Below are 25695 nucleotides of genomic sequence, written 5' to 3'. Positions count from 1 at the left end.
TCGCGTCGTGTAAAAGCGCATTGTTTCACTTCTCTCTCGCCCGCAGCGGTCCCGCACTTCATCGCGCGTCGAATCCACGTTCGCCGCTCGCGATGGTGACCGTGATCGCACTCTCCCTCGACGCCCGCGCGCGCGCGAGCGCCGTTCCGTCGACGAGCGCGAGACGACGGCGTCGAGAGCGTCACGCTTCGGCGCGAACCGCACCGCGAACGTCCTCGCGCGCGCGCGCGTCGTCGAACGAGCCAGAGGACGAGGGGCCGGGGACGCTCACGATCGATGACGTCTTACGCGCGTCCCCGGCGGGGTACGGGGCCACGCTCGGGATGGCGTTGTTGGTGAATCGCGCGCTGAGCGGGACGGCTCCGGTGGCGGACGCGTCGAGCGCGCAGAGTCGAGCGGACGTGTTGGGGCTGGTCATGGCGGCGACGTTGATATTGACCGGGTTCACGTGGATCGCGTTGAAACCTCGAGCGCCGAACGTGGTGGATTTAGTGGGGGCGTCGATCGAGACGCCGTACGTGACGGAACGCGCGAGCGCCGAGTTGCGAGAGGAGTTGGCGTGGACGTGGGACACCGCGAGAAGAGCGACGAATTGCGATGTGATGGCTGTTTTTACATCGAGCGGTGAACGCGTGATGCAAGCCGGGATCGGGGCGAACGCGTTGGGCAATCCCGAGGTTTTACGCGCAGACGTGACGCTGGGACCCATTTGCGCCGCCGCGGCGACGAAAGGCGAACCGAACTACCTGGCGAATCTCATCCTGTTCCCGGGTCGCGTCGAGTTCGAATCTTTCTTTCCGGTGAACACTCAGGCTGTGTGCGTGCGTCCGATCGGCGACGGCGCCGTGCTCGTGATCGGCTCTCGCACGCAACGCGGTTTGACTCCGCGAGACCAGCGCTGGTTCGCCGCCGTCGCGCAAAAGCTCGACGTCGCCCTCGACCGCGGTCTCTCCTGATCACCGCGAATCGCACTCGATCTTATTCATGTTTTCACCCGACATCGTTCGTCGATCGACCACTCCTTTTCTCCCTCGGGTTGGACCGTCGACGACTCGGAGCTCCGCGCGGGCGCCGCGTGGAAATTCAAATTTTTAAAAAGACGTCTGTCGCTCGATCGATCGTGATCCGTCCCTCGTGCCCGCACACGACGACGCGCGTCGACGACCCGGGGCTCGTTCGAACCGCGATCGCGCGCCGTCCGCGGTGCGATCGACGTCGCGGCGCACACCGGCCCGCGCGCGACGTGAGAGACGCACGCGTCGACGCGAGAGACGTGTGGATTGAATTCGAATTCGAAATCGTCAGAGCTCGTCGACGGTCTCCGTCTTTGATCGAACGCGTTGCGGGCGATGAGCGATCGACGCGCGAGATCGTCGAAGGCGGCGAAGGCGTTGGAGCTCACGGCGAGATTGCGTGAACAGAGAGAGGGCGATAAGAAGCGAAGTCGGATCGATGAGGCGGCGGACGAGGCGGACGCGATTGAAAACGTGTACGATGAGCTCGATGAAGACGCGTACAGGGCGCTCGTGGCGAAGCGGAGAGAGGCCGGGGTCGATTTTGTGGTGAACGATGCCGGAGAGGGGTACGACGATCTCGGGGAGGAGGAAGATTGGACGACAGCGAATCCAAACTATTCGGACGACGAAGAGGATGCACCAAAGGCGAAGGGAGCGAAGGCGACGGAGAAGAAGGCGAAGGCGACGGCGGATGAGAAGGCGGCGAAGGCAAACGCAAAGGCGAAGGGTAACGCCGGGATGCTCCTCGGTGGGGTACAGAAGAAGAAGAAGCTGGATGAGGTCGCTGCGGACGCGGATGCGGACGCCATCTTGGAGGATATTTTCGCGGAGGTGGACATGTTCAATGCATCCACACCGGCGACCGTACTGGCGAGACGGGCTGCGCCAGTTGCTGCAACGGCACCGGTGGCACCTCGACGATCACCGCGAAAGATTGCGCAGGCGACCGCAGCCGCGGCGAACGTGAGATCGCCGGTGAAGGCGGATCCGTCTCCAGCGAAGAAGTCTGTACGGTTTGAAACTGAGGAAGACGAACCAGCTCCACAGGGCGACATCGGGGGGTTCGATGACGACGATAACGACGTCGATCTTGACGAAGCCATGCCGGAGGTAGATCCCATAGACACCGATGAGCCAAACTACAAGTCCGTCGAAATTGCCAAGGCGGTTCAACCGCCCGCGCCGCAGTCCATTTTGAAAACGCTCGACGAAGACGAACATGAAGAGGACTTGGCCACGATTACGCAAGACGCCGCACCGGTGACGTTCAACGGCGTCGAACTACCGAAAGATGCGGATGGGTCGATTCCATTCTTCTTCATGGATGCGCACGAAGAGCGCGAGAGTCCTGGGACGGTGTTCCTCTTCGGTCGCGTGCCGGTATCGAGCGAGCCTGGAGCGGAGACAATCAGCGCTTGCGCGGTGGTTCAAAACATGGAACGCTGCATGTACGTTATCCCGACCGCGTCGACGTTTGATGATCCAGATGACGAGCTCATGGAATTAGCAGACAAGATGGACGAAGCGCGGCGCAAGTTCAAAACCTGCACTGACGCCGATAAGTTGGAAGAGGCAAAAGTCGCCGCTCAAAAAGCAAAGGCTGATCTCATGAAGCGGCTTGTCCCGAAATCTGGTGCTTTGCGAGCCGAGATCAAGGAACTCTTGAAGAAACGCGGGATTGAAAACTCGAAGATCACTATCGTGCGCAGACATTACTGCTTCGAACGCAAGGACATTCCACACGGATCGCTCTTCGTGCTCAAGGTGAAGACGCCCGCGACGCAGTCAGCGTTCCCGAGCGACCTCAAGGGTACAAATTTCATCGCCATGATGGGTACTCAAGCGCCCATGCTTGAACTATTGACGCTCAAGTCCAAGTTAAAGGGTCCGAGCTGGATTTCTTTGCACGGTGCGAGCATCGTGCCGTCAGAAAAGCAAAAGTCATGGTGCAAGCTCGAGATGTCGATACCACACGCGCACAAGGGCGTGCGACCGGCGTCTAATGAGGCGGCGACTCGATCTGCGCCGAAGCTCACCGTCGCCTCGCTGAACCTGCAGACGATCGTTAACCATCAGACGAATGTGAATGAGATCGCCCTTGCGTCGGTGCAGTACATTCGCGACGTGGATTGCGAAGGTACGACAGCGCCGCAACAAATCAGGCAGGGCGTCCGACACTTCAGTGTCGTGCGCAAACTCGATGGATTGGAGCTTCCGCAGGGATGGCAAAACGCCGTGGCGAATGAAAACAGCACCAACGTAGTCGCGAAGCGCACTGGCACGGTCGTTCTCTCCAGTCAAAACAACGAGCTCGGTCTTCTCAATTTTCTCCTTGCCAAGTTGCATCAGCTCGATCCGGATGTTATCGTGGGCCACAACATTGGGGGCTTCAATCTGGACGTTTTGCTGAGACGTTTCCAGGCGAACAAGATTGGTCACTGGAGTCGCATCGGGCGCATGAAGCGCACAAGAATGCCGAATATTAACGGATCCGGTGGTGCGTACGGCGGCGGCGCGTCCCTCGGTGCCATGCAGTGCATCACCGGACGTTTATTGGCAGACACTTATCTTAGCGCAAAAGATTTGTTGGGTAAGGAGGTTTCGTACACGCTCTCGTCACTCTCTCAGACGCAGCTCAATGTTCGTCGCGAGGAGATAGCGGGTGCAGAGATTCCGAACCACTACATGCAAACGCAATCGCTTATGCACCTGATCAAGTGCACCGAAATCGACGCAAAGCTGAGTTTGCATCTGATGTTCAAGATGGAGGTCATCCCCTTGACGAAGCAGTTGTCGAACATCGCCGGTAACCTGTGGAGTAAGACGCTCGGTCACACACGCGCGCAGCGAGTTGAGTACCTCTTGCTGCATGAGTTCCACAAGCGCAAGCATATCCTGCCCGACCGTTTGAGCTCTAAGGAGCGTCGTCGCGTCGCGGCGGTGAATGGTGACGAAGAAGACGACGGTGGTAAAAAGGGGCCATCATACGCTGGTGGTCTCGTGCTCGAACCAAAGAAAGGTTTGTATGACGATTTTGTCCTCGTATTGGATTACCAATCGTTGTACCCGTCGATCATTCAAGAGTACAACATTTGCTACACGACGGTGAAGCGACACTTCAACGACGGTGACGACCCCACGATCCAACTTCCTCCGTCGGTATCGAATGACAAAGACTTCGCCGTTTTACCGGCGGTTATCGCCAGCATCGTACGAAGCCGCAAGGATGTCAAGGGGCTTATGGCGAAGGAAAGCGATCCGGCGCGGAAGAAGCAGTACGATCTGCGTCAGCTCGCGCTCAAGCTCACGGCAAACTCCATGTACGGCTGCTTGGGTTTCAGTCAGTCTCGATTCTATGCTGAGGCCATTGCCGCTCTTATCACGTCGCAAGGCCGAACTATCCTTCAGCACACGGTGGATCTTGCGCGGCAAAAGTGCGATCTCGACGTCATTTACGGGGACACGGACTCCATCATGGTGAACACGGGGACAAAGAATCTCGATCAAGCGCGAGCCGCTGGTAACAAACTGATTCGTTTCGTTAACCGCGAGTATCGTAAGCTGGTTCTTGAGGAAGATTACGCGTTCAGATCTATGTTACTCCTTAAGAAGAAGAAGTACGCCGCAATGAAGGTCGTGAACGGACCGAACGGAACTAAGATGACAGAGCTTGAAATGAAGGGTCTCGACATCGTTCGACGTGATTGGGCACCTCTCGTCAAGGAAATCGGTAAGCAGACGCTTGAAGAGCTTCTTGAGGTTGATGGCGAGCTCGAAGAGCGCGTGACCGCCATTCACGATTTACTGCGAGAAATTCGCGTGGAGATGGTCGCGAACCGCGTTCCACTGGATAAGTACATTATCACGAAGCAGCTCACCAAGGCCGTCGAAGAGTACCCGGATGCCAAGCACCAGCCGCATGTCATGGTCGCGAAGCGTCGTCTCGAGGCAGGCAAGCAAGACGGCGTTCGAGCTGGCGAGACGGTGCCTTATATAATAGCCATGGAGAGCGATGCGTCCCTTGAGGACATCGCCTCTGGCAAAGCTGGCGCTACCGGGGGCAAGGGACTCGCTGAGCGGGCCTATCACCCAGACGAAGTGAAGGAGCGCAATTTGAAGATTGATTTGCACTACTATCTGTCTCAGCAGGTTCATCCAGTGATAAGTCGTCTGTGCGCACCGATCGAGGAGACGGATGGGGCAAAGATGGCGGAGTGCCTCGGAATGGATTCGAACAAGTTCAAGTCTCAGTCGCGCGAGGACGACCTCGACGACGGCTCAGGCGGCGGTGTGTTCGGGTTGGACGACCAAGAGCGCTTCCACGATTGTGCGCCTCTCTTGTTGCGAACGAGCGATGGCGTTGAGTTCCCATTCCGAGGCGTGCGTGAGGTCGCCGACGGCAAGCTGCACGTCAACGAAGCTCTGGCGCCGCCGACGCCCGATGCTGATAAGGAGAACACTCCAGCGACGCAGGGCAAATCAACCAAGAAATTCGTCAGTGGCGCGTCTTTGACGAACCAAGTCATTCTCGCCGCACGTGCGCGAATCAAAGAGTTTTACGCCGCTCCACTGAGATCGAACGACGACGTTGACAGGACGGAGACGCATAACATTGCGCTTCGCGTACATCACACCAACGCGGCGCTCACGGGTACGCTCAGCGCGGATCCCATGTCCACGGGCACGATGGAAAAGACGGTGCCGGAGGAAAAGCTGTACAATCAGTTGCTGTTTTATAAAAAGTTGCTGTCTATCGAGGACGCGAAACGGGGCATGACGGATGACGAGCAGCGCAAAACATTCCTCGCCGGGACAGAACTGGAGAAATCTCTGACAGCGGCGAATGAAGCCTTGGACAAGATCATGGATAAGTCGAGTTACAAGTGGATCGCCTTGAGCGAACTGTTCCGAGTCGGTAGCGTGTAGTAGTTTTTAAGAGTCATCGGATGTTTCCAAATTCCGAAACCGCGTTTGTCGTCTCTACCGTAGCCGCGTCAAAACTCGCCGACTTTTCGATTTGATCGGCGTCGACAAGTGCCTGATCGGTCTTGTGTACTTCGTTGCCGGTGCTGAAATTTCTCAGAACATCGGATGAATGCACCGCGAATGTGCACTCGTCACGCGCTAATGGTACACACCCTCTGAGAAAAGTGAGAAAAGCGGTACCAAAAATCTAAAGGATCAAAACCAGCGCTTGAGTTGGCTCTCGCGATCTGTGAGCGGTACGTACACGACCCCCATCTCCATCTTCTTCATCAGACTGCCGTCCTCGAGCTTATCGATCACCATGAGCGCCTGCCCACCCTCATCCCCGACCGGTATCACCAACCGTCCACCGATCGCCAACTGATCGATCAGCGCCCTCGGAACCTCCCTCGAAGCCGCGCCGACGTGAATCGCGTCGTACGGCGCCTTCTCCGGATACCCCAACCGCCCGTCTCCACATCGCAACGTCAACCGCCCGTTCGCCAACCACGCACTCTTTCCATCCGCTCGCACGTTCTCGATCGACGTCTCGACTAACTCCTCTATGTGTTCGACGCCGACCACTTCGCCTCGTTCGCTCGCCATCGACGCCAAGCACGCGCTGAGATACCCGGTCCCACTTCCGACGTCCAGCACCCGCGAGCCCGCTCGCACGCGCGTCTCCAGGAGTTCCAAACACGCCGCGTGCATGTGCGGCGCGGATATCGTCGCGCCGTGCCCGATCGCGAGCGGGCGGTCTTCGTACGCGGATTGCATTTCATTCTTGGGAACGTAACGACCTCGGTCGACGAGTAACATGGCCTCCTTGACGCGTTTATGGCGGACGATGGCGTTCGCGGTCAAGGCGCGAACGAGGTCTTGGTTATCCACGCCGTGCGAGCGCCAGGCCATCGCGGAGGCGGAGATGAGGGCTCGGCGGGTGAACGCGCGAGACGACGCGGGGCGAGTCAGCATGTGCGGGCGTCGCGACGCGACGACGCTGCGGTTGCATGTTTCGATGCAGTGTACAACAATCGGTGCTCGTGCGTCCACGCGTGGGTGGATAACTTCATCGTGGATGACTTTATGGAGCGTAGTCACGAGAGGTCGTCGGCGTCGTCGACGTGGCCGAGCGCGCGAAGTTTGTCGCGGAGTCTGTCCCGCTCCGATCGAGCCAAAGCGAGCTGGCGGAGCAGGTCGAGGTGTTCACTCGGCGTGAGCGACCTCGGCGGCGCACTCTCGGTGGCCGCGGTGACTTCGGCGGCGGTCGCGGCGGCGCGAACGTTCTCTTCGTGTAAGCGACGAAGGTGGAGTTGGATGGACGCGATTGCGTCGGCGTCCTCGATCGCCGGACCGGGCGCGCCGCGAGGAAGACCGGTTCGATCCTTCCCCAAATCGAGCGCCCGCGCGGTCGGCCACGGGACATCGCCGCGACACCACGACGCGAGCTGCTCCGTGGGACTCACGTCGGCGGCGGCTTCGATCCAGAACCTCGCCCCGTCCTCTCGCGCGACTGGAATCCAAATCGTCGAAGTCGACTCTTCCTCCGAGTCCTCCATCTCCTTATCCATCGAGCGTTGGTCGAGCGACGTCGACGCGTGCGCGTCGTACGAATCGTTGACGACGTGGACGTGACGGCGCGACGACGCGACGACGCGCGCCACGCGAGGCTCGCGCCGCGCGCGCGTCTCGGCAAAAATCCGCTCAGCCGCTTCGTACGGCGCCTGATACAGACGCACGCGCGCCTCGCGCGCGCGCGCGCGCATCTCCACTCCTTCTTCGTCATCATCATCGATGTCTCCACCGTTATCCGTCACCTCTGTCGCGTTCGAGCCGTCGCGCGCCGCGTCGTCGACGTCGCCGCGCGCCGCGCGCTCGAATCCGACATCCGCCGCGTCGCCGTCCGCCACCCGCGCCGTCCACATCCCTCGCCCTCGATCGTACGCATACGTCACCGCGCGCGTACAATCCACGCCCTCGACCAACCGTCGCCCCCGTCCCGCTCGCGCGAACGGCGCTTCCCTCGCCTCGCCCGCGCCGCCGACCCTCTCGCCCGCGCCCGCGCCGTGCGCGTCCCCGGTCCCCGACGTCTCCATCAAACGCGCGCTCGCGCTCGCCGGCGCGAACGGGTCCCTCGCCCCTCGGCCGTGGATGAATCGATTATGACACGTCGCCCCGCCCGGCGCTCGCGCGCGCGCGTCGTCGTCGCCGCCGTCGTCGCCGCCGCCGCCCGTCCATCGCGCGAGCACCCCACGCCGTCCCCCCCGCGCGCACTCCCCCGGATCCTCCACCGCCGCGGCGTGATTGACGAACCCTCTGTGCGCCGTCGCCGTCGCGTCCGACGACGCGACGGGCGCGGCGACGCCCCAGCGTCGACGCCGCACCGCGTCGACGTCATCATTTCCACGCATCATCGTCGTCGCCATCGCGCGCGCGCCTCCGCGCGACGACGACGACGCGTCAACGATCACGCGACGGCGCGTCGGGCGACGATCGCGCGCGTCGACGTCGCGCGCGCGGCGACGGGTGACGCCCGACGGGTGATTCATCCGGTGCGTTGAAAGGTACCGTAAAATCTAAAGGTAAAATCTAAAGGTACAACGCGAACGACATCGACCGGTGTCGAAAGGTAAAACGCGACGGGCGGTCGACGGGTGACGCCCGACGGGTGATTCATCCGGTGCGTTGAAAGGTACCGTAAAATCTAAAGGTAAAATCTAAAGGTACAACGCGAACGACATCGACCGGTGTCGAAAGGTAAAACGCGACGGGCGGTCGACGGGTGACGCCCGACGGGTGATTCATCCGGTGCGTTGAAAGGTACCGTAAAATCAAAAGGTAAAATCCAAAGGTACAACGCGCACGACATCGACCGGTGTCGAAAGGTAAAACGCGACAGGCGTATGGTTTCGCAGCGCCTTCAACCGAGCGCCGCGTCGAGTGTGCCTATGGCCGTCACTTGGTGTACCTGGTACCTTGCACCGATATTATTACTATTAGGCATTATGTGCAACGTGTTTCGAAACAGATATCTGCGTCGTCGAGCATGAGGACATTTTCGATTGTCTTTCCGTCGTGGATCGTCGTCATCAGGCGCTGCATTGACGCAAGCCTGGATGAGGTGACGCCTCTCGCAGCGTTTTCGCGCGAGTAAGTTGGTTAGTAAAGCATGAGAAAGCCCGCGACGAGAGCGACGGATGTGAAGGTACGCGTGAGACGGCTCGTCCCGCTCGGCTGCGGCGGGCTCGGCTGCGGCGGGCTCGGCTGCGGCGGTGGACTCGGCTGCGGCGGTGGACTCGGCTGCGGCGGTGGACTCGGTATCATGCGCCAGGTGTTCGCAGGGCCGTCGAACGAGGTATCGCTGCTGTTAGACTTCATGTAGCGAGCGAGCCACGCTGTCGCGCCATTGAACATGTCAGAAGAGGACGAGAGGCTGGATGAGTTCCAACCCGTGATGTCTTGGTTGAACGCCGTCGCATTGGAGAACATCTCCGCCATGTTTGTCACGCTCGCGGTGTTCCAGGCGGAGATGTCTTGGTTGAACGCTGTCGCGTTGTAGAACATCGAGTCCATGGTTGTCACTTTCGCGGTGTTCCAGGCGGATATGTCTTGGTTGAACGCCGCCGCATTGGAGAACATGGACTCCATGCTCGTCACTTTCGCGGTGTTCCAGGCGGAGATGTTCGCGTTGAACGCCGCCGCACGGGTGAACATCTCTTTCATGCTCGTCACGCTCGTGGTGTTCCAGGCGGAGATGTCTTGGTTGAACGCCGCCGCAATGTAGAACATCGCGTACATGTTTGTCACGCTCGCGGTGTTCCACGCGGAGATGTCTTGGTTGAACGCCGCTGTACTGGCGAACATCCCGCCCATGTTTGTCACGCTCGCGGTGTTCCAGGCGGAGATGTCTTGGTTGAACGCCGCCGCAATGTAGAACATCGCGTACATGTTTGTCACTTTCGAGGTGTTCCAGGCGGAGATGTTCGCGTTGAACGCCGTCGCATTGGAGAACATGTAACCCATGTTTGTCACGCTCGCGGTGTTCCAGGCGGAGATGTCTTGGTTGAACGCCGCCGCACTGGAGAACATCTCATACATGTTTGTCACGCTCGCGGTGTTCCAGGCGGAGATGTCTTGGTTGAACGCCGCCGCTTCTCTGAACATGTGAATCATGTTTGTCACTTTCGCGGTGTTCCAGGCGGAGATGTCTTGGTTGAACGCCGCCGCTTCTCTGAACATGTAAATCATGTTTGTCACGCTCGCGGTGTTCCAGGCGGAGATGTCTTGGTTGAACGCCGCCGCTTTGTAGAACATCCCGTCCATGTTTGTCACTTTCGCGGTGTTCCAGGCGGAGATGTTTTGGTTGAACGCCGCCGCTTTGTAGAACATGTAACCCATGCGTGTCACGCTCGTGGTGTTCCAGGCGGAGATGTCTTGGTTGAACGCCGCCGCATTCTTGAACATCCCGTCCATGCGTGTCACGCTCGCGGTGTTCCAGGCGGAGATGCTTTGGTTGAACGCCGCCGCACTGGAGAACATCTCATACATGTTTGTCACGCTCGAGGTGTTCCACGCGCCCATGTCTTGGTTGAACGCGAACGCGACAGCGAACATCTTCCCCATGTTTGTCACGCTCGAGGTGTTCCACGCGCCGATGTCTTGGTTGAACGTGAATGCGCCATTGAACATCTCCGTCATGTTTTTCACGCTCGCGGTGTTCCACGCGCCGATGTCTTGGTTGAACGTGGACGCGCCAGCGAACATCTCCCCCATGTTTGTCACGCTCGCGGTGTTCCAGGCGGAGATATTCGCGTTGAATGAACGAAATTGATAGTCATGCATAAACAGCCCCCCCATGTCGGTCACCGCGCTCACGTCCCAGTCCGCGATCGGGATCAACCCGTGCCTGCACGCGGTGTAGCCCCCGGTGCAAGAACTGCTGGAATTTGCGAGAGCAGTTTTGAGATCACTTTTAGTCGTAAAAACGCCGTCCGCGGCGTTCGCGCGTTCGGCGCCGAGCGCGAGCGCGCACGCGACGATCGCGACGATCGCGTGTGATCCACCCCGGCGTCGCGCGCGTCCTTCGTACGTCGCGCCCGCGTCGCCCCCGGCCCCGATCACGCGCGATACATCGTTCATGTCGTTCGTCTCTTCGCGCGCTCGAACGCGCGCGCGGCTCTGTCGCGTCGTCCACGCGCGCGACGCCTGGGAACGCGATCGACGCCCGGGGAAGGGGGGGGGGGTGTCTAATCTCCGTAACGGTTGTGCACACCTTTTGTTGAGTCATAACCGGCCACGTATTGTATGGGCAAACAGTATGAGGGGGGTACTCCAACTTGTGTTTTACGCGACGACGAGGCAGGGAGGACGCGCGTCGCGATTTGCCACACGTAGTATCCATCACACACTATCGGATCATTGACGTTCTCACGAGAAGAAATTGCTCAGTCGAATGTAATAGGCAGAACAACCTCACTCTGACAGAGCCGTGAGGAGACACCTTGACTCCTGCCCAAACCCTAGATAAACCCTAACCAAACCCTAGTTAGGGTTGATGGCACATGCACAGCGCGTGCAATACACGCTGACACCACAGTTAAGTGGATACGATGAACAACACGAGGCGTTCAAAGTCTTTTCTGAAGCCCGAAACGCGGATGAAAGTGACACGTCGATCGCTTGTGCGCGTAGAACACTCGCGAGAAATAGACACCTAAACCCTATGTAGGGTTTAGTTAGGGTTTAGACGTGGTTTCTTGAGAGCTTGGGGTGGAGTACCAGAGCGCAAGGAACTGCGTGAGGACGTCGCTATGTCCGTCGTATGCCACAGAAACTGGATGAATCTGATGTAACATGCATGTATCTATAACTGTTCATCGCGACGCACGTCCTCGCTGCCTCGTCGTCGCGTTATCCGCGCACACATGTCGCGTGTTGCGAAAACTTGCCGAAATTTGTACGAGGTAAAACACAAGTTGGAGTACGCCCCTCATACTGTTTACCCATACAATACGTGGCCGGTTATGACTCAACAAAAGGTGTGCACAACCATTACGGAGATTAGTCAAAATCCCATTACGGAGATTAGTCAAAATCCGACGCCGACCCGGTCGGGCGTGGCTAAAAGTTACTTCGGCCTGAGATTTAGCCACCCCCGTCGCGATCGATCCACCGCGTCGACGCCGTTCGCGCGTCACCTTTCGACACCTTTCGATGTTCCGACACATTTCACGTTCCGACGCACCTTTGGACGATGTCGTCGACGTCCACGCGTGGGCGAACCGGACGCATCCGCGACGGTCGACGACGGACGTCCCACGCGCGACGCCCGAGGTGCGTCGCGCGCGCGCGCGACGTCTCGCACGACGTGGTCCACCGTATTTCGCGCGCACCGTGGGCGCGAGACGTCGCGCGCGACGTGCGCCGGCGGTGTTTTTTGACTCGAAAGGTAAAATCAAAAGGTAAAATCTAAAGGTACAACGCGCACGACATCGACCGGTGTCGAAAGGTAAAACGCGACGGGCGGTCGACGGGTGACGCCATCGCGACGCGCGCGCGCGTCATGGCGCGCGATCGCGGCGACCGCGCGCGCGCGAGCTCGGACGACGACGACGACGACGACGACGATCGCGCGACGGCGGCGATCGCGCGCGTCGTCGCGCGCGACGCGCGGGCGGGGGACGCGGACGCGATGGATGGGACGTTGGCGCTGCACGAGTGCGCGTTCGCCGCGGCGCGATCGACGCGGGGGGCGGCGCCGGCGCGCGCGCGACGGCTCGGCCGCTCGCTCGTCGGCGCCGCGCTCGTGGGCGCGGCGACTGGGACGGATGATGCGGTCGGCGCGCGCGTGAACGATGTCGCGACGCTGTGTGGATGGGACGCGACGGCGACGCGCGGGGCGTTTCGTAAAGCGCACGCGGGCGGGTGGTGCGCGACGCGAGAGATGGTGTTGCGCGAGGAAGCGTTTGAGTTTTGTGCGAACGCGGGGTTCATCGGGGAGTCGTGGATGCGGGAGGTGGAGACGCGACACGCGCGGGGGTGCAGACGAGCGAGACGCGCGTTGGGGTTGGCGACGCGCGGGCGGCGGAGCGAAGACGACGGGGGCGGCGGGGGCGGGCGGGCGAGCGCGGATGGGAGCGATGACTCGGAAGCGCGGGCGAAGAAGGAGGCGATCGATGGGTGGTTGTTCCATGGGAGCGAGTTCGCGAACGAGGATGACGATGCGAACGATGACGACGATGACGAGAGCGCGTCGGACGCGAACGACGCGAACGACGACGTCGGCGCGAGCGAAGATTGGGACGACGATTCGGAAGATGATGACGATGTCGCCGAACCGTCGTTCGTCCAGGTGGATGGTGCCGAGGTGCGAGACATCGAGAGGGACGACGAATTCGTCATGCGAGAGATTCTATCCATGCGAGGCGAGACGGACGCCGCCATCGCGGGAAGAATTCGCGCAAACGTCGAGCGCACGCAGGGTGCGCTCGATAGCGCGGAGTCACGACGCGCGCGCATGCTCCAGGACTTGTTGGAAAAGTTCACGCGAATGGACACGTCGAGGAGTTCGCACACGGGTGCGATGGTGCGCGAGAGCAGCTCGACGAACTCGCGACACAAATTTTTCGCGCAGCGCGAGCCAAAGACTCGAATCGAGTCGAAAAACAAGTCTCTGAAATTCATATCAGTCTCCAAGCACGTCCGAAAGGCGCTGGAGACGGAGAAGGAGCGAAAGCGAGCGGTATCGCAATTTTGAGGCGGTAAAAAATCAGTTTGTAATTGGTATGTTGTACATCGGGCGCGTCTATATGCTACTACGTCCGCGACTAACGCTCCTCCGCGGTCGGCGGGTGGGCGGCGGTGAGTCGGGCCGCTATGGCGCGCGCGGCGGCTATTGCCGCGGACGCCGCGGACGATGACTCTTCAATCGATGGAGGCGGCGGAGGCTGCACCAGCTGCGCGGCGATGGACTCCGCGCGCGCGCGCGCTTGCGCAAGCGCCTCTGCGTGCTGCTTGGAGCGGAAATTCGTTTCCGACGAAGGCGGTGGAGGTACCGCGGTGAAGTTCTCTCGTGGTATCGGACGTGCACCGCGACCGCCGCCGTGCGGAGCGCTCGTCGGCGCGCGCGCGCCCACGAATCCAACGCCTCGTCCGCCCACTTTGCCATGACGATGTGTCAAAGGCTCGCCATGATCGTCAGATCTCGGTCTCTTGTTGTAAGATCCTCGCGCGAGGGCTTTGAGATCGAGCGGGACTTGCTGTCCGGAATCTTCCAGACCGCGCTCGAGTTGCGAGGCGAATCTCGGCGAACAGTCGAGAGGCGTGAGCAAGGTGTATGCCACGCCGTCCGTAGCGCCCGCGCGCCCGGTTCGACCGATCCTGTGCACGTGCGTCGAGATATCTCGCGCGGGATGTAAGTTGACCACGGTCTTGATGGACTGCACGTGGAGACCGCGCGCGGCCACGTCCGTGGCCACGAGCACGTGCGCCTGCTCGCCCTTGAACGCCTTCATCGCGCTCTGTCGTTCGGCTTGGTCCATATCACCGTGCAAGCCGACGGCTCTGACGCCGCGCATCTCTCGCAGGTCTTTCACTAATTCATCGACGGCTGATTTTTGGCTCACGAACACGAGCGTTTGACCTTCGTTGACGAAGTCGCCGACGCGCTCGAAGAACCAAAACGCGCGTCGAACTTCATCCTCGAACACGTGCACGAGCTGACGAACGTCATCGTTCGCCGTGCCGACTTGACCATGAGATATCGTGACAAAATCATCAGCGAGTACCTCGTTAACGAGCCAACGAACGTTGCGCGGCATCGTTGCGCTGAACATCACGCGCTGCGCGTCCGGACGAACAGCTCGACAAATCGAGAGAACCGCTCGCTCGAAGCCCATGTCCAGCATTCTGTCCGCCTCGTCCAGAGCGAGATACGTCACCCTTCGCAAATCGATGGAGTTCTTCACGTGAAGGACGTCGATCAAGCGTCCGGGCGTCGCGACGACGATCTCCGCGCCAGCTCGAAGTCTCTTCAACTGCTCGTGCTTGCTCGCCCCGCCAAAGATGGCGCAACATCGAGCGGGAACGCCCGCGCGATTGAAAGCATTCGCCTCGTTCGCGATTTGCGTCGCAAGCTCACGCGTGGGCGCGAGAACGAGCGCCATCGGCCCCTCTTTTTTCCGCAGCGGTCGCTGTCTGGAAATCTGCGCGTACGCGGGTAACAAAAACGCGAGCGTCTTCCCGCTCCCCGTCGTCGCCAACCCGAGCGCGTCGCGCCCACCGCATATCACCGGTATACACTGCGCCTGAATCCCCGTCGGCGTCTCGTATCCCAACCTTTTTAGCGCTCTGATCGCGTGGACGTCCAGCGCCCCGCCTTGTCCAAAGCGCTCCACCGGCGCGCGCGTCTCGCCGTCCACCCGCACGTCCAACGCCTCGCGTCTCGCCTCCACCGCCTCCACCGTGAGCTCCGCCAACTCCTTCGGCACCACGTACGTCGCTCGAACGTACGCGTCGTACGTCATCGACGCGTGATCCACCGTCCCGCACGCGTCCCGCGGCGCTCCCCGTCCATCCGTTTCCCATCCATCCGCGTCCACCGCATCGCACCCATCCACCGCCGCGTCCACCGCCGCGTCCACCGCGCGCGCACGTCCACGCGCGCCCACCGCGCGCGCGCGCGCGCCGATCATCATCCCGCACCGAGCGAACGCGTCGTCCGCGTCGTCGTCCGCGTCCATTCGTCGCGCCGCCGCTTTCGCCGTCGTCGCGCGCGCAGCCGTCGTCTCCAACGTCGCCATGAACGCGTCGAGCGGGTCCACGTCATCGGCGCCCGCGTCCGCGTCGTCCGCGTCGTCGTCCATCGCGCGCGTCGCGCTCCGTCGTCGTTCACGGTGCGACATCGCGAGAGATGAAACCAACCACCGCATTCATCGACGCCGCGCGCGCGCGTGCGGGGACGCGACGACCGCGCGCGGGACATGCGCGTCGTCACCCTCGCCGGCGGCCTGCTCACGAACGTCGAGTGCCTGGATCTGCTCAGGGAACGCGCGGGGACGAGCGCGCGGGCGGCGGCGTACCCGCAGCCGCACGACCCGTTCCCGACCGAATTGCAGTGCTACGACGCGCTCGCGGCGTCCCCGGCTGGGGCGCAGGCGCGGGAGCGCGTGCAGGCGTTCATCGACGCCGTGGACGCGGTGGAACTGACGAAGGCGGAGATCGTGCAGTTGATCAATCTGAAACCGAGGGAACGGGTGGTGATTCACGCGGTCGTCGAGTCGTGCGCGAAACGGTTGAGCGACGACGAGGTGGATGATCTCTTGCATCTGTGCGAGGAGTATCTATGATTGAGTGCGGGGACGGATGGGAGAGATCGAGGATGGATGCGAGGTGGTAGAACACGTATTGTAACAACGCCGAGGCGGAGGAGCCGACTGGGAGCGCGCCGGACGCGACGACGTAAAGCCTGATGACGACGCGTCTTCACGCGCTCGAGACGACGCGAAAGGCGGGAAACCAGTAGAGACGCTCGAAGTTTTTATCCTTGGCCTGATCGTCGACGAGCGCGATGCCGAGCTTGACGCTCGCCTCGAGCGCGTCTCGCGCGCGCGCGAGCGACCACGCGCGCGCGAGCGAGAGCTCCGACGCCGTCACGCAGCCCTGACTCGCGTCCCGCGCCACCGCTAATGCTTCGTTCACGTCGTCGCTCAGCTCGATCGGGACGCTCCGAACGATCTTCCGTCCCCGCTCACCGACGCCGTCGCCGCCCGTCGTCGTCTTCACCCGCCACCCGCCTCCGAGCGCCGACAACGACTCGATCGCTCGCTCCACGTCGTCCGCGCTCACCGCGCTCACCGACGCGCCGCGTCGTTCGTTTACCCGTCGAACGATCTCATCCAGAGCGCACACCCCACCGTCGGCGTCGCGAGAGGACAGACACGCCTCCGCCGCGCACACGCTCAGGTCGACGTAAAACTCGCCGAGGCCCAACGCCTGAGCCCACGCGCTCTTCCTCGACGCGAGCGGGTCCACCCCGATCGCGTCGCACATCGCGTGGAACCTCGCGCGGAACACGGCGTCGCTGGAGATGGCTTTCCGATGCGTCGCGGCGAACGTCTCCAACGCGCGCGTAAAGGCGAGCAACCGCGTCGCGTCATCCTGGTCCTGGAAAGCCTTGCGCTCGATCGCGAGCTCGCGAAACTTCGAGTCGAGCTCGGCGTTACGCGCGATGGCGCTCACCCCGGGGCGTCTGCGCATGTCATGAACGCGCGCGCGCGGAGACGTGCGGGACGCGACGGACGTCGACGTCGAGCCGAACCGCGCGCGGCGCGTCGAGCGAACGAGAGAAGTCTTTCATTTTTTTACACGCGCGCGTCTCCGAACGCGACGCGCGATCGACGAACGCGCGTCACCGATCCCATCGCCTCACGACTTGCTCAAGCTCGGTCGCGTGCTCGCCCCCGGCGGCGTCCATCGCGTCTCGGTCAATCGCGCGTCCGCGCGCCATCCATCGATCCCCTTCATGATCTCCGCCTCCGCCGCCATCTTCGCCCGTCGCGCCCGCGCGTACCGTCTATCCTCCTCCGCTTGCAAATACGGCACGATCGTCGCCCGCGCCTCCGTCTTCTCCTCCCTGAGCGCTCGACGCTCGGCGTTCCCGACGCCGATTTGATAAAACCCATACGTAAACATCCCCGCGTACACCGCCAACAACGCCGCCCCCGTCGGTCCCGTGGACGGGATCCGTCGTCCGTAGCGGATCGCCGGGTACCCACCCGGGGGCGGCCCGTCCTGCGCGATCACCAGGTCGCGCACCGAGCGCACGCCGCGCTGACCGCGCGTCACCACCTCCGTCATGATCGTCCGCGAGCGATCGCGCGCGCGCGCTCGACGTCCCGCGCGCGCGTCCGCCTCGCCCCGGCGCGCTCGAGGGCGATCGCGCGCGTCGGCGTCGGGGGTCCACCGCGCGCGCGCGCTCTGGGGCGACGCGCGCGATCGTCCACGCGGTCGTCCACGCGCGTCCGCGCGCGCGGGGTGGGCGACGTGTATAACACACCCGCGTGCGCTATGTCACACCACGCGTGGTCTCGCGTGGGGACCTAGGTTGGGTAAATCACCGTCGAACGGTGGTGAAGGTGATTCAAATCACCTCGTTTCGGGTGGTGATGTAGAAGGTGATGCAGATTTTACCCAACGCAGGTGGGGACAGCACGAGGTCGCGATGGAGATCGTGCTCGCGTAGTGCGTGTACGTACGGCGTATTCTTTTTGTTCTGATGGTGACGGTGATACGCATCACGTGACCGGTAAAACACCAATGGGAGTACCCCCACCATACTGTTTACCCATACAATACGTGGCCGATCCTCAAGAAAAGGTGTGCGCACCCATGCCGGCGACGAGTCAAAATCCGTCCGATGTGTGCGCGTCCTCGGTCACGAGTCACGAGTCACGAGTCATGAGTCGTGCGTCGTGCGTCGTGACGTCGTGACTCACGACTCACGACTCACGACTCGAGCACGTTCCCACCCCACGCCCGAATCCGCGTCTCGACCGCACTCCACCGACGACGACGCCGACGATGTACGCGTTCGGGGCGAGACGGGCGACGCGCGCGCGATGACGGAGACGCGCGCGCATGACTGACGTTCGCGGCGCCGCGCGCGCGCGCATCGCGCAGGGAGGACGAGGAGGAGGATCCGGTCGATCACAAGCTCGAGGTGGAGACGGCGTGCGCGCCCAAGTGCGAGGCGTTCGTGCGGGCGTACGAGGCGTGCGCGACGCGGATCGAGAGCGACGAGACGGGAGAGGCGCACTGCACGGTACGCGCGATGATGATGGGGGGGTGGAGGCGTCGGGCGGGCGAGACGCGGGCGACGAACGGGACGCGCGAGACGCGCCGGACGGGCGCGGGCGACGCGCGACTGACGACGGACGAGCGGTGGTGCGATGACGCAGGGACAATACTTTGATATGTACAAGTGCGTGGACGAGTGCGCGAAGAAGGAAATCATGGAGAGAACCGTGTAGGGGGCTGGCGCGCGCGCGCTCGACGTTTAATGTTAAACGATGCGAATCAAACGCCTCGCGCCGAGATTTTGATCGAGACGACGGGGTGTCGTCGATATCACAAGACTACTGGCGTACGACTACCGGAACCGCGAGTGCGGGACCGCCGGTGTTCGTACGAGGACCAAAGCTACTAATACTTCGAGCTCCCTCGAATTCCCGAGCGCGTCGACTCCCGATCGCGACGCCGCTCTTCACGAATCACCCGAACCACCCGAATTTCCTATGTTTTTCCTCTCCTCGCCCGCTCCTTCCCTCGTCCGTCGTCGTCGTCGGCGGCGGCGGCGGCGACTTCGTCGGCGGCGCCGCGGTCTTCTCGTCCCGCGACTCGAACACGTCGATGTACGGCGCGTACATCGGTCGCGTCATCGCGAGCGCGAGCAACACCACGCACATCAACACGATGCACAACCTCGCGCGTCGTGTTCCTCTTCGATGTTCGAGCTCGTGCTTCTCATCCTTGAACCCGTCCCGCGCGTACGACGCGTGCACGTGTTCCGGTGGATGATCTCCAGCCTCTCGCCTCGACGACGCGCTCGCGTGCGCTTTCGTTCGCTCGGCGTCGCCGTCCGACCCACCGTCGTGCGTCGGTCGTCGTCGCGCGCCCAGGCACCACGCGTTCATCGCGCCTCACGCGCTCGGCGTCGCCGAGTGCGGCGATTGGTTGGTCTCAGAGCGTCGCACGCATGCCGCGCTCGCGCGCCGTTCCATCGATTTCATCGCCCGTGCGATGGCGAAGACGTGGAGAACGCGCGCGTCGACCTCGCGCGCGCGCGCGCGTGACGAACGAGGCGTCGACGAAGGTTGTGGAGTACATGGGAGCGACGCTGACGAGCGATGACTTCATCTCATCGTGCGCGCCTTGGGGCGCGATGTGCGTGACGCTCGGGACGAAGTACGTCCCGATCGGGCTCCCGAGCGTGATTGGGTCCGTGTTCTTGCTCGCGCCGATGGTTTGGGCGTTTAAGGAGGTTCGAGCGAGGGATAAAGAGATTTTCCGACTGAGAGAGCGACTCGGGACGAACGCGGACGAGGACGCGTAAAGCGACGTCGCGCGCGTCGTCGGAAGGTTTCGTCGTGGGTGTAATAATAACGTGTTTCTATTAGGCGGTCTCACTCTGACGTGCCTTGGTCTCCTCGTCGTTCGTCTCTAGGCGTAAGATTAACTCTTGCTTGTTCCCGCTCACCTTGGCGCCGCGGCGCTTGAGCTCGGTGCGCAACTCCTCCCCAGTCATACCGAAATACGGCCCGAAATACGGTAGCGCCCCGCCCTCGTCGCGAACAAGACCTCGGTCGGCGAGGGCGGCGCGAACACGGGCGCAGATCTCATCCTCGACGTCCGCCGAGGCGCCTCCGTTGGCGACGTGCCCGTACGCGGCGATGAGCAGTGACTCCGCCCTGCCGTGATCCTTCTTCCGCTTCAACTCGTGCGCAATCTCGGGAAAGAGCGTTTTTGCCATCGCAATGGAATCATCCTTGGTACTCTCCTTAGATTTGAGCCCCATCGCCGCCTTCCACGCCTGCGGTTTGACCACGCGCACCTCCAGCTCGGCTGCCGCGAAGACACCTCGCCACAGACCAAAGTTATATCCCTGCACGAACGCCGTCTGCGCGCTGAATCCAAACTCGACCCCACCCTCCTCCAGGTATACCGTCGTCCCTTTCGGCACGCCGAGCGATCGAACGACCGAGGTCATCGCCTCCGGATCCAACCGCGGTCGCGCGCGACCGTTCACCAGCTCTGTCCGCGTCGGGTTGTCCCGAACGATCACTCGCTCGATAGCGCCCACGGACGGGCCCGTGAGCACGCATAGAGCGCCGTTACCATCGGAGTCGCATCCGACGACGATCCACGAGCCGAGTACGACGTCCGGCGAGGTGCTAGCGTCAGAACTAGATGCTCGGCGAGTAACGGTTCGATTGTTGACGAGCGCTCGAGCGCTCTTGACGGACGATTGCGACGTCGACGACGTCGCTCGGGCGGTGAGAGAGCTGGCACGACGAGCGGCGAGTTGGACTATGCGACCGGCGAGAACGGTCATGACTCGCAGGGCGTACGGGAAGGCGAGCTGTGATGCGCGCGCGTTTGACGCGTTCCAGGCGTCTCAGCGTCGGACGTGCGCGTCGTCGAGGAAAGAGCAAAACGAGGGATGATATCAAATTATGGGTTCGCAGAACTCTCGTGTAACAACGTAATCGCGAAATAAAGTCACGCATACTTGTCGTCAACGAATGAACGGTCCTTCAAGCCAAGTCGTAAAATCGTATCAGCGTACCTATCGCCATCCGTGCGACGAAGATACTTCAAAAGTTTCTTCCTTCGCTCGAGCATGGCCATCAACCCACGACGACTGTGCGTGTCCTTGTTATGTTCACGCAAGTGCTCCGTCATGTGCTTGATTCGCATGGTCAGCGAGGCAATTTGTACTTCGCTTGACCCCGTGTCATGTTCGTCGCGAGCAAACGCGGCTCGCTCACTCGCGAGCGCGCGCTTGTTCAGCTCCGTCCTCGACATCAAGGCCTCGCTCAGATACTTTTTTACCAGCTCTGGCTTGATCTCCCCGGACCGTTGGTTCAAATCCAGGGAAATTCGGCTCGACCCACCTTCGGAGGCGTCGCCCGAGCGCTTGGACGAGGACGTGAAAAACGACCTCGCCCAACCTGCTGCTGGCGCCCACCGGTTGGCTAGCTCACTACTCATCAACCCTCCTCTAAAACTCTCCAAATTACTAACAGCGAACGACCGCGTCGCCGCACTTCTCAAACGCTTCCCGAAAACACCGCTCATGGCGCCTGTGTTCGCTTACGCTTGGTTGGAGTTCGGCGAGCGCTTCTTGCCGGCACCGACGACGATGTTCACGAAGCGGCGGATGTACTTGATGCGTTGGAACGCGCGACCCTTCGGTTGCTTCTTCTTTTCTTGCTTCGCGACCTTCGGGGTTTGACCACGAACCTAAGGGGTGAAGAACGCGCGCGTCGGTCAGTCTCTGCTCTCGCCCTAATCGCTCCTATTCTTTCACTCCCTCCGTGCGTCGCGTGCGACGACACGGAATCGCGCACACCGCCTCCAAACGACGCATACGATTCCAACGCACGTCCACACCGACTCCACACACGTCTTCACCCCTCACGCGCGTCGCGACGATCCCACATCCACCGACGATCCGCGACCGCGCCGTCGTGAAGCCCTAACGCGCGAATCCGCGCGAATCCATCTCCCCGTCGCGCGCGCGCGCCCGTCGCCGCGTCGCGCGATACGTACTTTACCAGCGCGAGCGAGCGAACCGTGAACCTTTCCCATGTCGTAGCGTGCACGCGCGCCGGAGAGTGGCCGATCGCGCCGTCGCCCCCGCCCCTCGCGCGCGCGCCCTCGACGCGCGGGCTCGGCGTCACGCGTCCGATCGTCTCAATCACGCGTATTCCCCGTGCGTCGCGAGGTATGTTTTCTCAATCGCGCCATCGACGTGCGATGGCCCATCGACCGGTCGTGACCCGTGACGTACCCCGTGATGGTAAAAAACGGCACCGCCCGCGCGCCCGCGGTCGAGGGGCTCGACATCCATCGCGCGCGTCCGCGGCACACGCGCGCGCTCGACGTCTCGCGATCGACATGGCCCCGCGCGCGCTCGCCGAGCCCTTGCTCGATGCGAACGATCAACGGTGCGTCGACGGGCGCGGGGGGGGGCGACGGGGGGGGGGCGCGCGGACGCGGACGGGCGACGGGGCGGGAACGTTCGAATTTCAAACGGCGGTGCCCGAATTGTGTCCCGCGCGACGGCCGCGACGCGGGCGAGCGGCGCGGGGGGGGCGGCGGGAAGGGGGCGATGGGGTGGAAATTGCTTGGGCCCATCGCGCGTCGCGTCGCGGTGATGGTCTCCGAGGGGCGCGTGGGGGGGGTGATTTTGGATGACGTCGCGCGTTTGAGAGCCGTTGGTTCGAACCGAGGGACTGAGTGCGAGGTTTTTCGTTCGCGTAGGTTTACGATGTTCCCCATCAAGTACCCGCAGGTGTGGGAGATGTACAAGAAGGCTGAGGCGTCGTTCTGGACCGGTGCGTGCGAGCGAAGCGAATGAGGGTGGGCAAGAATGTTGAGAAGATGACGCGCGCGCGACTGCGCGCGCAAAAGCGACGCGAGAACGCGAATGATTACTGACGAATACATCCTTCGTGCGCCATCGCAGCCGAGGAAGTCGATCTCTCTGACGACATGAAGCACTGGGAAAGTCTCACCAAGGACGAGAAGCACTTCGTCACCCACGTGCTCGCGTTCTTTGCGGCGTCGGACGGTATCGTGCTCGAAAACCTTGGCGTGCGCTTCATGGGAGAGGTTCAAATCCCGGAAGCTCGCGCGTTCTATGGTTTCCAAATCGCGATTGAGAACATTCACTCCGGTGCGTTCAAGAGTTTACGATGGGATTCGCAGCGCTCGATCGCGCGACTCTCGCCGCCTCGGCGGCGAGGAAATTTGAACTTTTGAACCCGGTTCACTGACAGCTAGCTCGCGTTTTCACTCCTCGCAGAAATGTATTCCTTGTTGATCGACCAGTACGTCAAGGATCCGGCCGAGAAGAGCCACTTGTTCCGCGCTATCGAGACCATCCCATGCGTTAAGAAGAAGGCTGACTGGGCGTTGAAGTGGATTGACTCCAGCGACTCGTTTGCCGAGCGTCTGCTGGCGTTCGCGTGCATTGAGGGTATCTTCTTCTCTGGTTCGTTCTGCTCCATCTACTGGCTTAAGAAGCGCGGTCTTATGCCGGGTTTGACCTTCTCCAACGAGCTCATCTCTCGCGATGAGGGCTTGCACCGTGACTTTGCTTGCCTCTTATACCAAATGCTCAACAACAAGCCGGACGAAGAAGTCGTGCGTAAGATTGTCACCGAAGCGGTTGAGATCGAGAAGGAGTTCGTGTGCGACTCTCTTCCGTGCGCGCTCGTTGGTATGAACGCCGGTATGATGAGCGACTACATTGAATACGTCGCCGACCACTTGTTCACCTCCCTTGGTATGCCCAAGGAGTACAACACGGCGAACCCGTTTGACTGGATGGAACTCATCTCGCTCCAAGGCAAGACCAACTTCTTCGAGAAGCGCGTCGGCGAATACCAAAAGGCGGGTGTTATGAACTCCATCGGAGGTGGCAACGCGAACGCCTTCTCCCTCGACGAGGACTTCTGAATGGTATTCAAGAGTTTGGGTCTCAGAGGGCGGTCGCCCACTAGGGGTAAATTCGCCGCATTCCATCATGTATCATCCACTTTGCGTAGAGGGGAGTTTCTTTAGCTTATCGAGCAGGGCTCGAGATTTGTCGTTCTGGTAGTGTGTCGAGACGAAAACGACACGTGTTTATGTCGAATATCATGCAAATATGCAACAATCCGCATCCATCGCTCACCCGTGGCTGGACATATATTTCTAATTGCAATTCCTAACGCAGCGCTAAGGGCTCTACTTGTCTAAACGTCGATTCCACCGGTGCGTAAACCTCATACCGCGCTTAGCGGCGCGAGACGGCTCGAAGATGAAGCGCGCCTGGCTCGTCTGCGCCGAAGCGCCAACGTAACGACAATCCCAACGAACGCAAACAGGAGCGCGGTGGAAAACTTAAACAGCGCACCGGGTGCGTCGAATTCGTCAGCCAGATTCAAACTGTCGAGAGACACGTCTGGATGCGTCTCGAGCATGGACACGAGCGTGACCGGAGCGCCTACCCAGTCGTTCACGACGCGTTCGTACGCCTCTTTCGTGAGCGGATTGAACGCGCGATAGCACTCTTCGTACGGAGCGTCGACATCGCCGTAAATCTCCCACGTGTACACCACGGGCACCTTCATCTTTTCGTATATGTAATCAGTCGCGGTTCCGTGCGCCAGATACCCCACGCCCTTTCCTCCCGACCCGAGGGTACACTTTTTGTCGCAGTGCTCGGCGTCGATGACGTGAGCGAAACGCATCATCGCCTCCGCCCCCGGCCCCGTGGGCTCGCGCGCGACGTGATCGTACGGCATGAATATCGCCGACATACCACTGTGCCAATTCACCACCGCGTGCGGCCTGAAAGATTTCACGAGATCCCGAAGCATCCTACTCTCTGGCTCGCTGAACGGCTCCGTCCCCGGAAACTCCTCCTTCGGATCGTAATCCGGCGCCTTCACCCCCCAATCGACCCCCCAGTTACGATTCGGATCCACCCCCCGCCCATTTTTCCGCTCGCACGCGTTCCCACCCTCCACGATCGCCCGTCCGCGTTCGTTTTCCATCGGCGCGATCGCGAACGTCGTCGCTCGAAGCGTCTCTCGCAGACGCCTCTCATCCCCACCCTCGATCCCTCGCGCCAGCGCCACCACCGCGTCCTCCCCATCCGCCAACGCATCCAAAAATCTCAATCCCGCGTCCACGGGCACGAGCTCTCGTCCGTGCTCACCGTAAATCTATCCGCGCGCGCCGTCCCGGTCGTCAGTCGCCTCGCGCCGCGCGTCCTCCCCTCGCGCCCCACCCCTCGCCATCGTTCCATCTCGCGACCGCCGACGCACCAGAACCACGCGCAGACCTCTCTTCGCGCCGTCGAGCCCTCCGAGCGAGGCGTAGACGACGTCGAGACCCGCGGCGTACCCCGACGCCCGCGCCCGCGACCGTTCCACGCGCATCG

At 61.5% G+C, this 25695-nt stretch overlaps 18 protein-coding genes across 18 annotated transcripts; 7 read left to right on the top strand and 11 right to left on the bottom strand.

The window, feature by feature from the left end:
• Positions 1-92: 92 nt before the first annotated feature.
• On the top strand, positions 93-956 carry OT_ostta08g00720 (Protein of unknown function DUF2930; the record flags this gene model as incomplete). The annotated part of the gene is made up of 1 exon (XM_003080592.1): positions 93-956. One exon carries the CDS (start codon positions 93-95, stop codon positions 954-956), a length of 864 nt encoding a protein of 287 aa, XP_003080640.1.
• A 393-nt stretch (positions 957-1349) lies between these two features.
• OT_ostta08g00710 (Zinc finger, DNA-directed DNA polymerase, family B, alpha) lies at positions 1350-5942 on the top strand (the record flags this gene model as incomplete). The annotated part of the gene is made up of 1 exon (XM_003080591.1): positions 1350-5942. One exon carries the CDS (start codon positions 1350-1352, stop codon positions 5940-5942), a length of 4593 nt encoding a protein of 1530 aa, XP_003080639.1.
• A 255-nt stretch (positions 5943-6197) lies between these two features.
• On the bottom strand, positions 6198-6893 carry OT_ostta08g00700 (Protein-L-isoaspartate(D-aspartate) O-methyltransferase; the record flags this gene model as incomplete). The annotated part of the gene is made up of 1 exon (XM_003080590.2): positions 6198-6893. One exon carries the CDS (start codon positions 6891-6893, stop codon positions 6198-6200), a length of 696 nt encoding a protein of 231 aa, XP_003080638.2.
• A 185-nt stretch (positions 6894-7078) lies between these two features.
• Positions 7079-8407, bottom strand: OT_ostta08g00690 (unnamed product; the record flags this gene model as incomplete). The annotated part of the gene is made up of 1 exon (XM_003080589.2): positions 7079-8407. One exon carries the CDS (start codon positions 8405-8407, stop codon positions 7079-7081), a length of 1329 nt encoding a protein of 442 aa, XP_003080637.2.
• Positions 8408-9140: 733 nt separating this feature from the next.
• On the bottom strand, positions 9141-11120 carry OT_ostta08g00680 (Bacterial surface protein 26-residue repeat; the record flags this gene model as incomplete). The annotated part of the gene is made up of 1 exon (XM_003080588.2): positions 9141-11120. The coding sequence occupies one exon, from the start codon at positions 11118-11120 to the stop codon at positions 9141-9143; it is 1980 nt and encodes a 659-aa protein (XP_003080636.2).
• A 1423-nt stretch (positions 11121-12543) lies between these two features.
• On the top strand, positions 12544-13737 carry OT_ostta08g00670 (unnamed product; the record flags this gene model as incomplete). Its single annotated transcript, XM_022983495.1, has 1 exon — positions 12544-13737. The coding sequence occupies one exon, from the start codon at positions 12544-12546 to the stop codon at positions 13735-13737; it is 1194 nt and encodes a 397-aa protein (XP_022840910.1).
• Positions 13738-13807: 70 nt separating this feature from the next.
• OT_ostta08g00660 (Helicase, C-terminal) lies at positions 13808-15844 on the bottom strand (the record flags this gene model as incomplete). The annotated part of the gene is made up of 1 exon (XM_022983494.1): positions 13808-15844. The coding sequence occupies one exon, from the start codon at positions 15842-15844 to the stop codon at positions 13808-13810; it is 2037 nt and encodes a 678-aa protein (XP_022840909.1).
• A 117-nt stretch (positions 15845-15961) lies between these two features.
• Positions 15962-16327, top strand: OT_ostta08g00650 (RNA polymerase II, Rpb4, core; the record flags this gene model as incomplete). Its single annotated transcript, XM_003080584.1, has 1 exon — positions 15962-16327. The coding sequence occupies one exon, from the start codon at positions 15962-15964 to the stop codon at positions 16325-16327; it is 366 nt and encodes a 121-aa protein (XP_003080632.1).
• A 136-nt stretch (positions 16328-16463) lies between these two features.
• Positions 16464-17237, bottom strand: OT_ostta08g00640 (EAP30; the record flags this gene model as incomplete). Its single annotated transcript, XM_003080583.2, has 1 exon — positions 16464-17237. One exon carries the CDS (start codon positions 17235-17237, stop codon positions 16464-16466), a length of 774 nt encoding a protein of 257 aa, XP_003080631.2.
• A 168-nt stretch (positions 17238-17405) lies between these two features.
• On the bottom strand, positions 17406-17837 carry OT_ostta08g00630 (GRIM-19; the record flags this gene model as incomplete). Its single annotated transcript, XM_003080582.1, has 1 exon — positions 17406-17837. One exon carries the CDS (start codon positions 17835-17837, stop codon positions 17406-17408), a length of 432 nt encoding a protein of 143 aa, XP_003080630.1.
• Positions 17838-18560: 723 nt separating this feature from the next.
• On the top strand, positions 18561-19009 carry OT_ostta08g00620 (Cytochrome b-c1 complex, subunit 6; the record flags this gene model as incomplete). Its single annotated transcript, XM_022983493.1, has 3 exons — positions 18561-18562; positions 18660-18801; positions 18938-19009. Coding segments are annotated over 3 exons (216 nt in total).
• A 240-nt stretch (positions 19010-19249) lies between these two features.
• OT_ostta08g00610 (unnamed product) lies at positions 19250-19672 on the bottom strand (the record flags this gene model as incomplete). The annotated part of the gene is made up of 1 exon (XM_003080581.1): positions 19250-19672. One exon carries the CDS (start codon positions 19670-19672, stop codon positions 19250-19252), a length of 423 nt encoding a protein of 140 aa, XP_003080629.1.
• A 106-nt stretch (positions 19673-19778) lies between these two features.
• Positions 19779-20091, top strand: OT_ostta08g00600 (unnamed product; the record flags this gene model as incomplete). The annotated part of the gene is made up of 2 exons (XM_022983492.1): positions 19779-19802; positions 19840-20091. The coding sequence occupies 2 exons, from the start codon at positions 19779-19781 to the stop codon at positions 20089-20091; spliced, it is 276 nt and encodes a 91-aa protein (XP_022840907.1).
• Positions 20092-20151: 60 nt separating this feature from the next.
• OT_ostta08g00590 (SAP domain) lies at positions 20152-21090 on the bottom strand (the record flags this gene model as incomplete). Its single annotated transcript, XM_003080579.1, has 1 exon — positions 20152-21090. The coding sequence occupies one exon, from the start codon at positions 21088-21090 to the stop codon at positions 20152-20154; it is 939 nt and encodes a 312-aa protein (XP_003080627.1).
• Positions 21091-21257: 167 nt separating this feature from the next.
• OT_ostta08g00580 (S15/NS1, RNA-binding) lies at positions 21258-21836 on the bottom strand (the record flags this gene model as incomplete). Its single annotated transcript, XM_022983491.1, has 1 exon — positions 21258-21836. One exon carries the CDS (start codon positions 21834-21836, stop codon positions 21258-21260), a length of 579 nt encoding a protein of 192 aa, XP_022840906.1.
• A 15-nt stretch (positions 21837-21851) lies between these two features.
• Positions 21852-22349, bottom strand: OT_ostta08g00570 (Ribosomal protein S30; the record flags this gene model as incomplete). The annotated part of the gene is made up of 2 exons (XM_022983490.1): positions 21852-22001; positions 22311-22349. The coding sequence occupies 2 exons, from the start codon at positions 22347-22349 to the stop codon at positions 21852-21854; spliced, it is 189 nt and encodes a 62-aa protein (XP_022840905.1).
• A 309-nt stretch (positions 22350-22658) lies between these two features.
• Positions 22659-24224, top strand: OT_ostta08g00560 (Ferritin-like superfamily; the record flags this gene model as incomplete). Its single annotated transcript, XM_022983489.1, has 4 exons — positions 22659-22708; positions 23025-23098; positions 23230-23439; positions 23569-24224. 4 exons carry the CDS (start codon positions 22659-22661, stop codon positions 24222-24224), a joined length of 990 nt encoding a protein of 329 aa, XP_022840904.1.
• A 308-nt stretch (positions 24225-24532) lies between these two features.
• On the bottom strand, positions 24533-25693 carry OT_ostta08g00550 (Peptidase M14, carboxypeptidase A; the record flags this gene model as incomplete). The annotated part of the gene is made up of 2 exons (XM_022983488.1): positions 24533-25477; positions 25580-25693. The coding sequence occupies 2 exons, from the start codon at positions 25691-25693 to the stop codon at positions 24533-24535; spliced, it is 1059 nt and encodes a 352-aa protein (XP_022840903.1).
• Positions 25694-25695: the final 2 nt, after the last annotated feature.

The sequence above is a fragment of the Ostreococcus tauri genome, assembly GCF_000214015.3.
Source record: "Ostreococcus tauri WGS project CAID00000000 data, contig chromosome 08, whole genome shotgun sequence".
In the NCBI taxonomy this organism is placed as follows: Eukaryota; Viridiplantae; Chlorophyta; class Mamiellophyceae; order Mamiellales; family Bathycoccaceae; genus Ostreococcus; species Ostreococcus tauri.
Note: the sequence above shows the minus strand (reverse complement) of the source record. Positions and strands in the feature narration are given on the sequence as shown.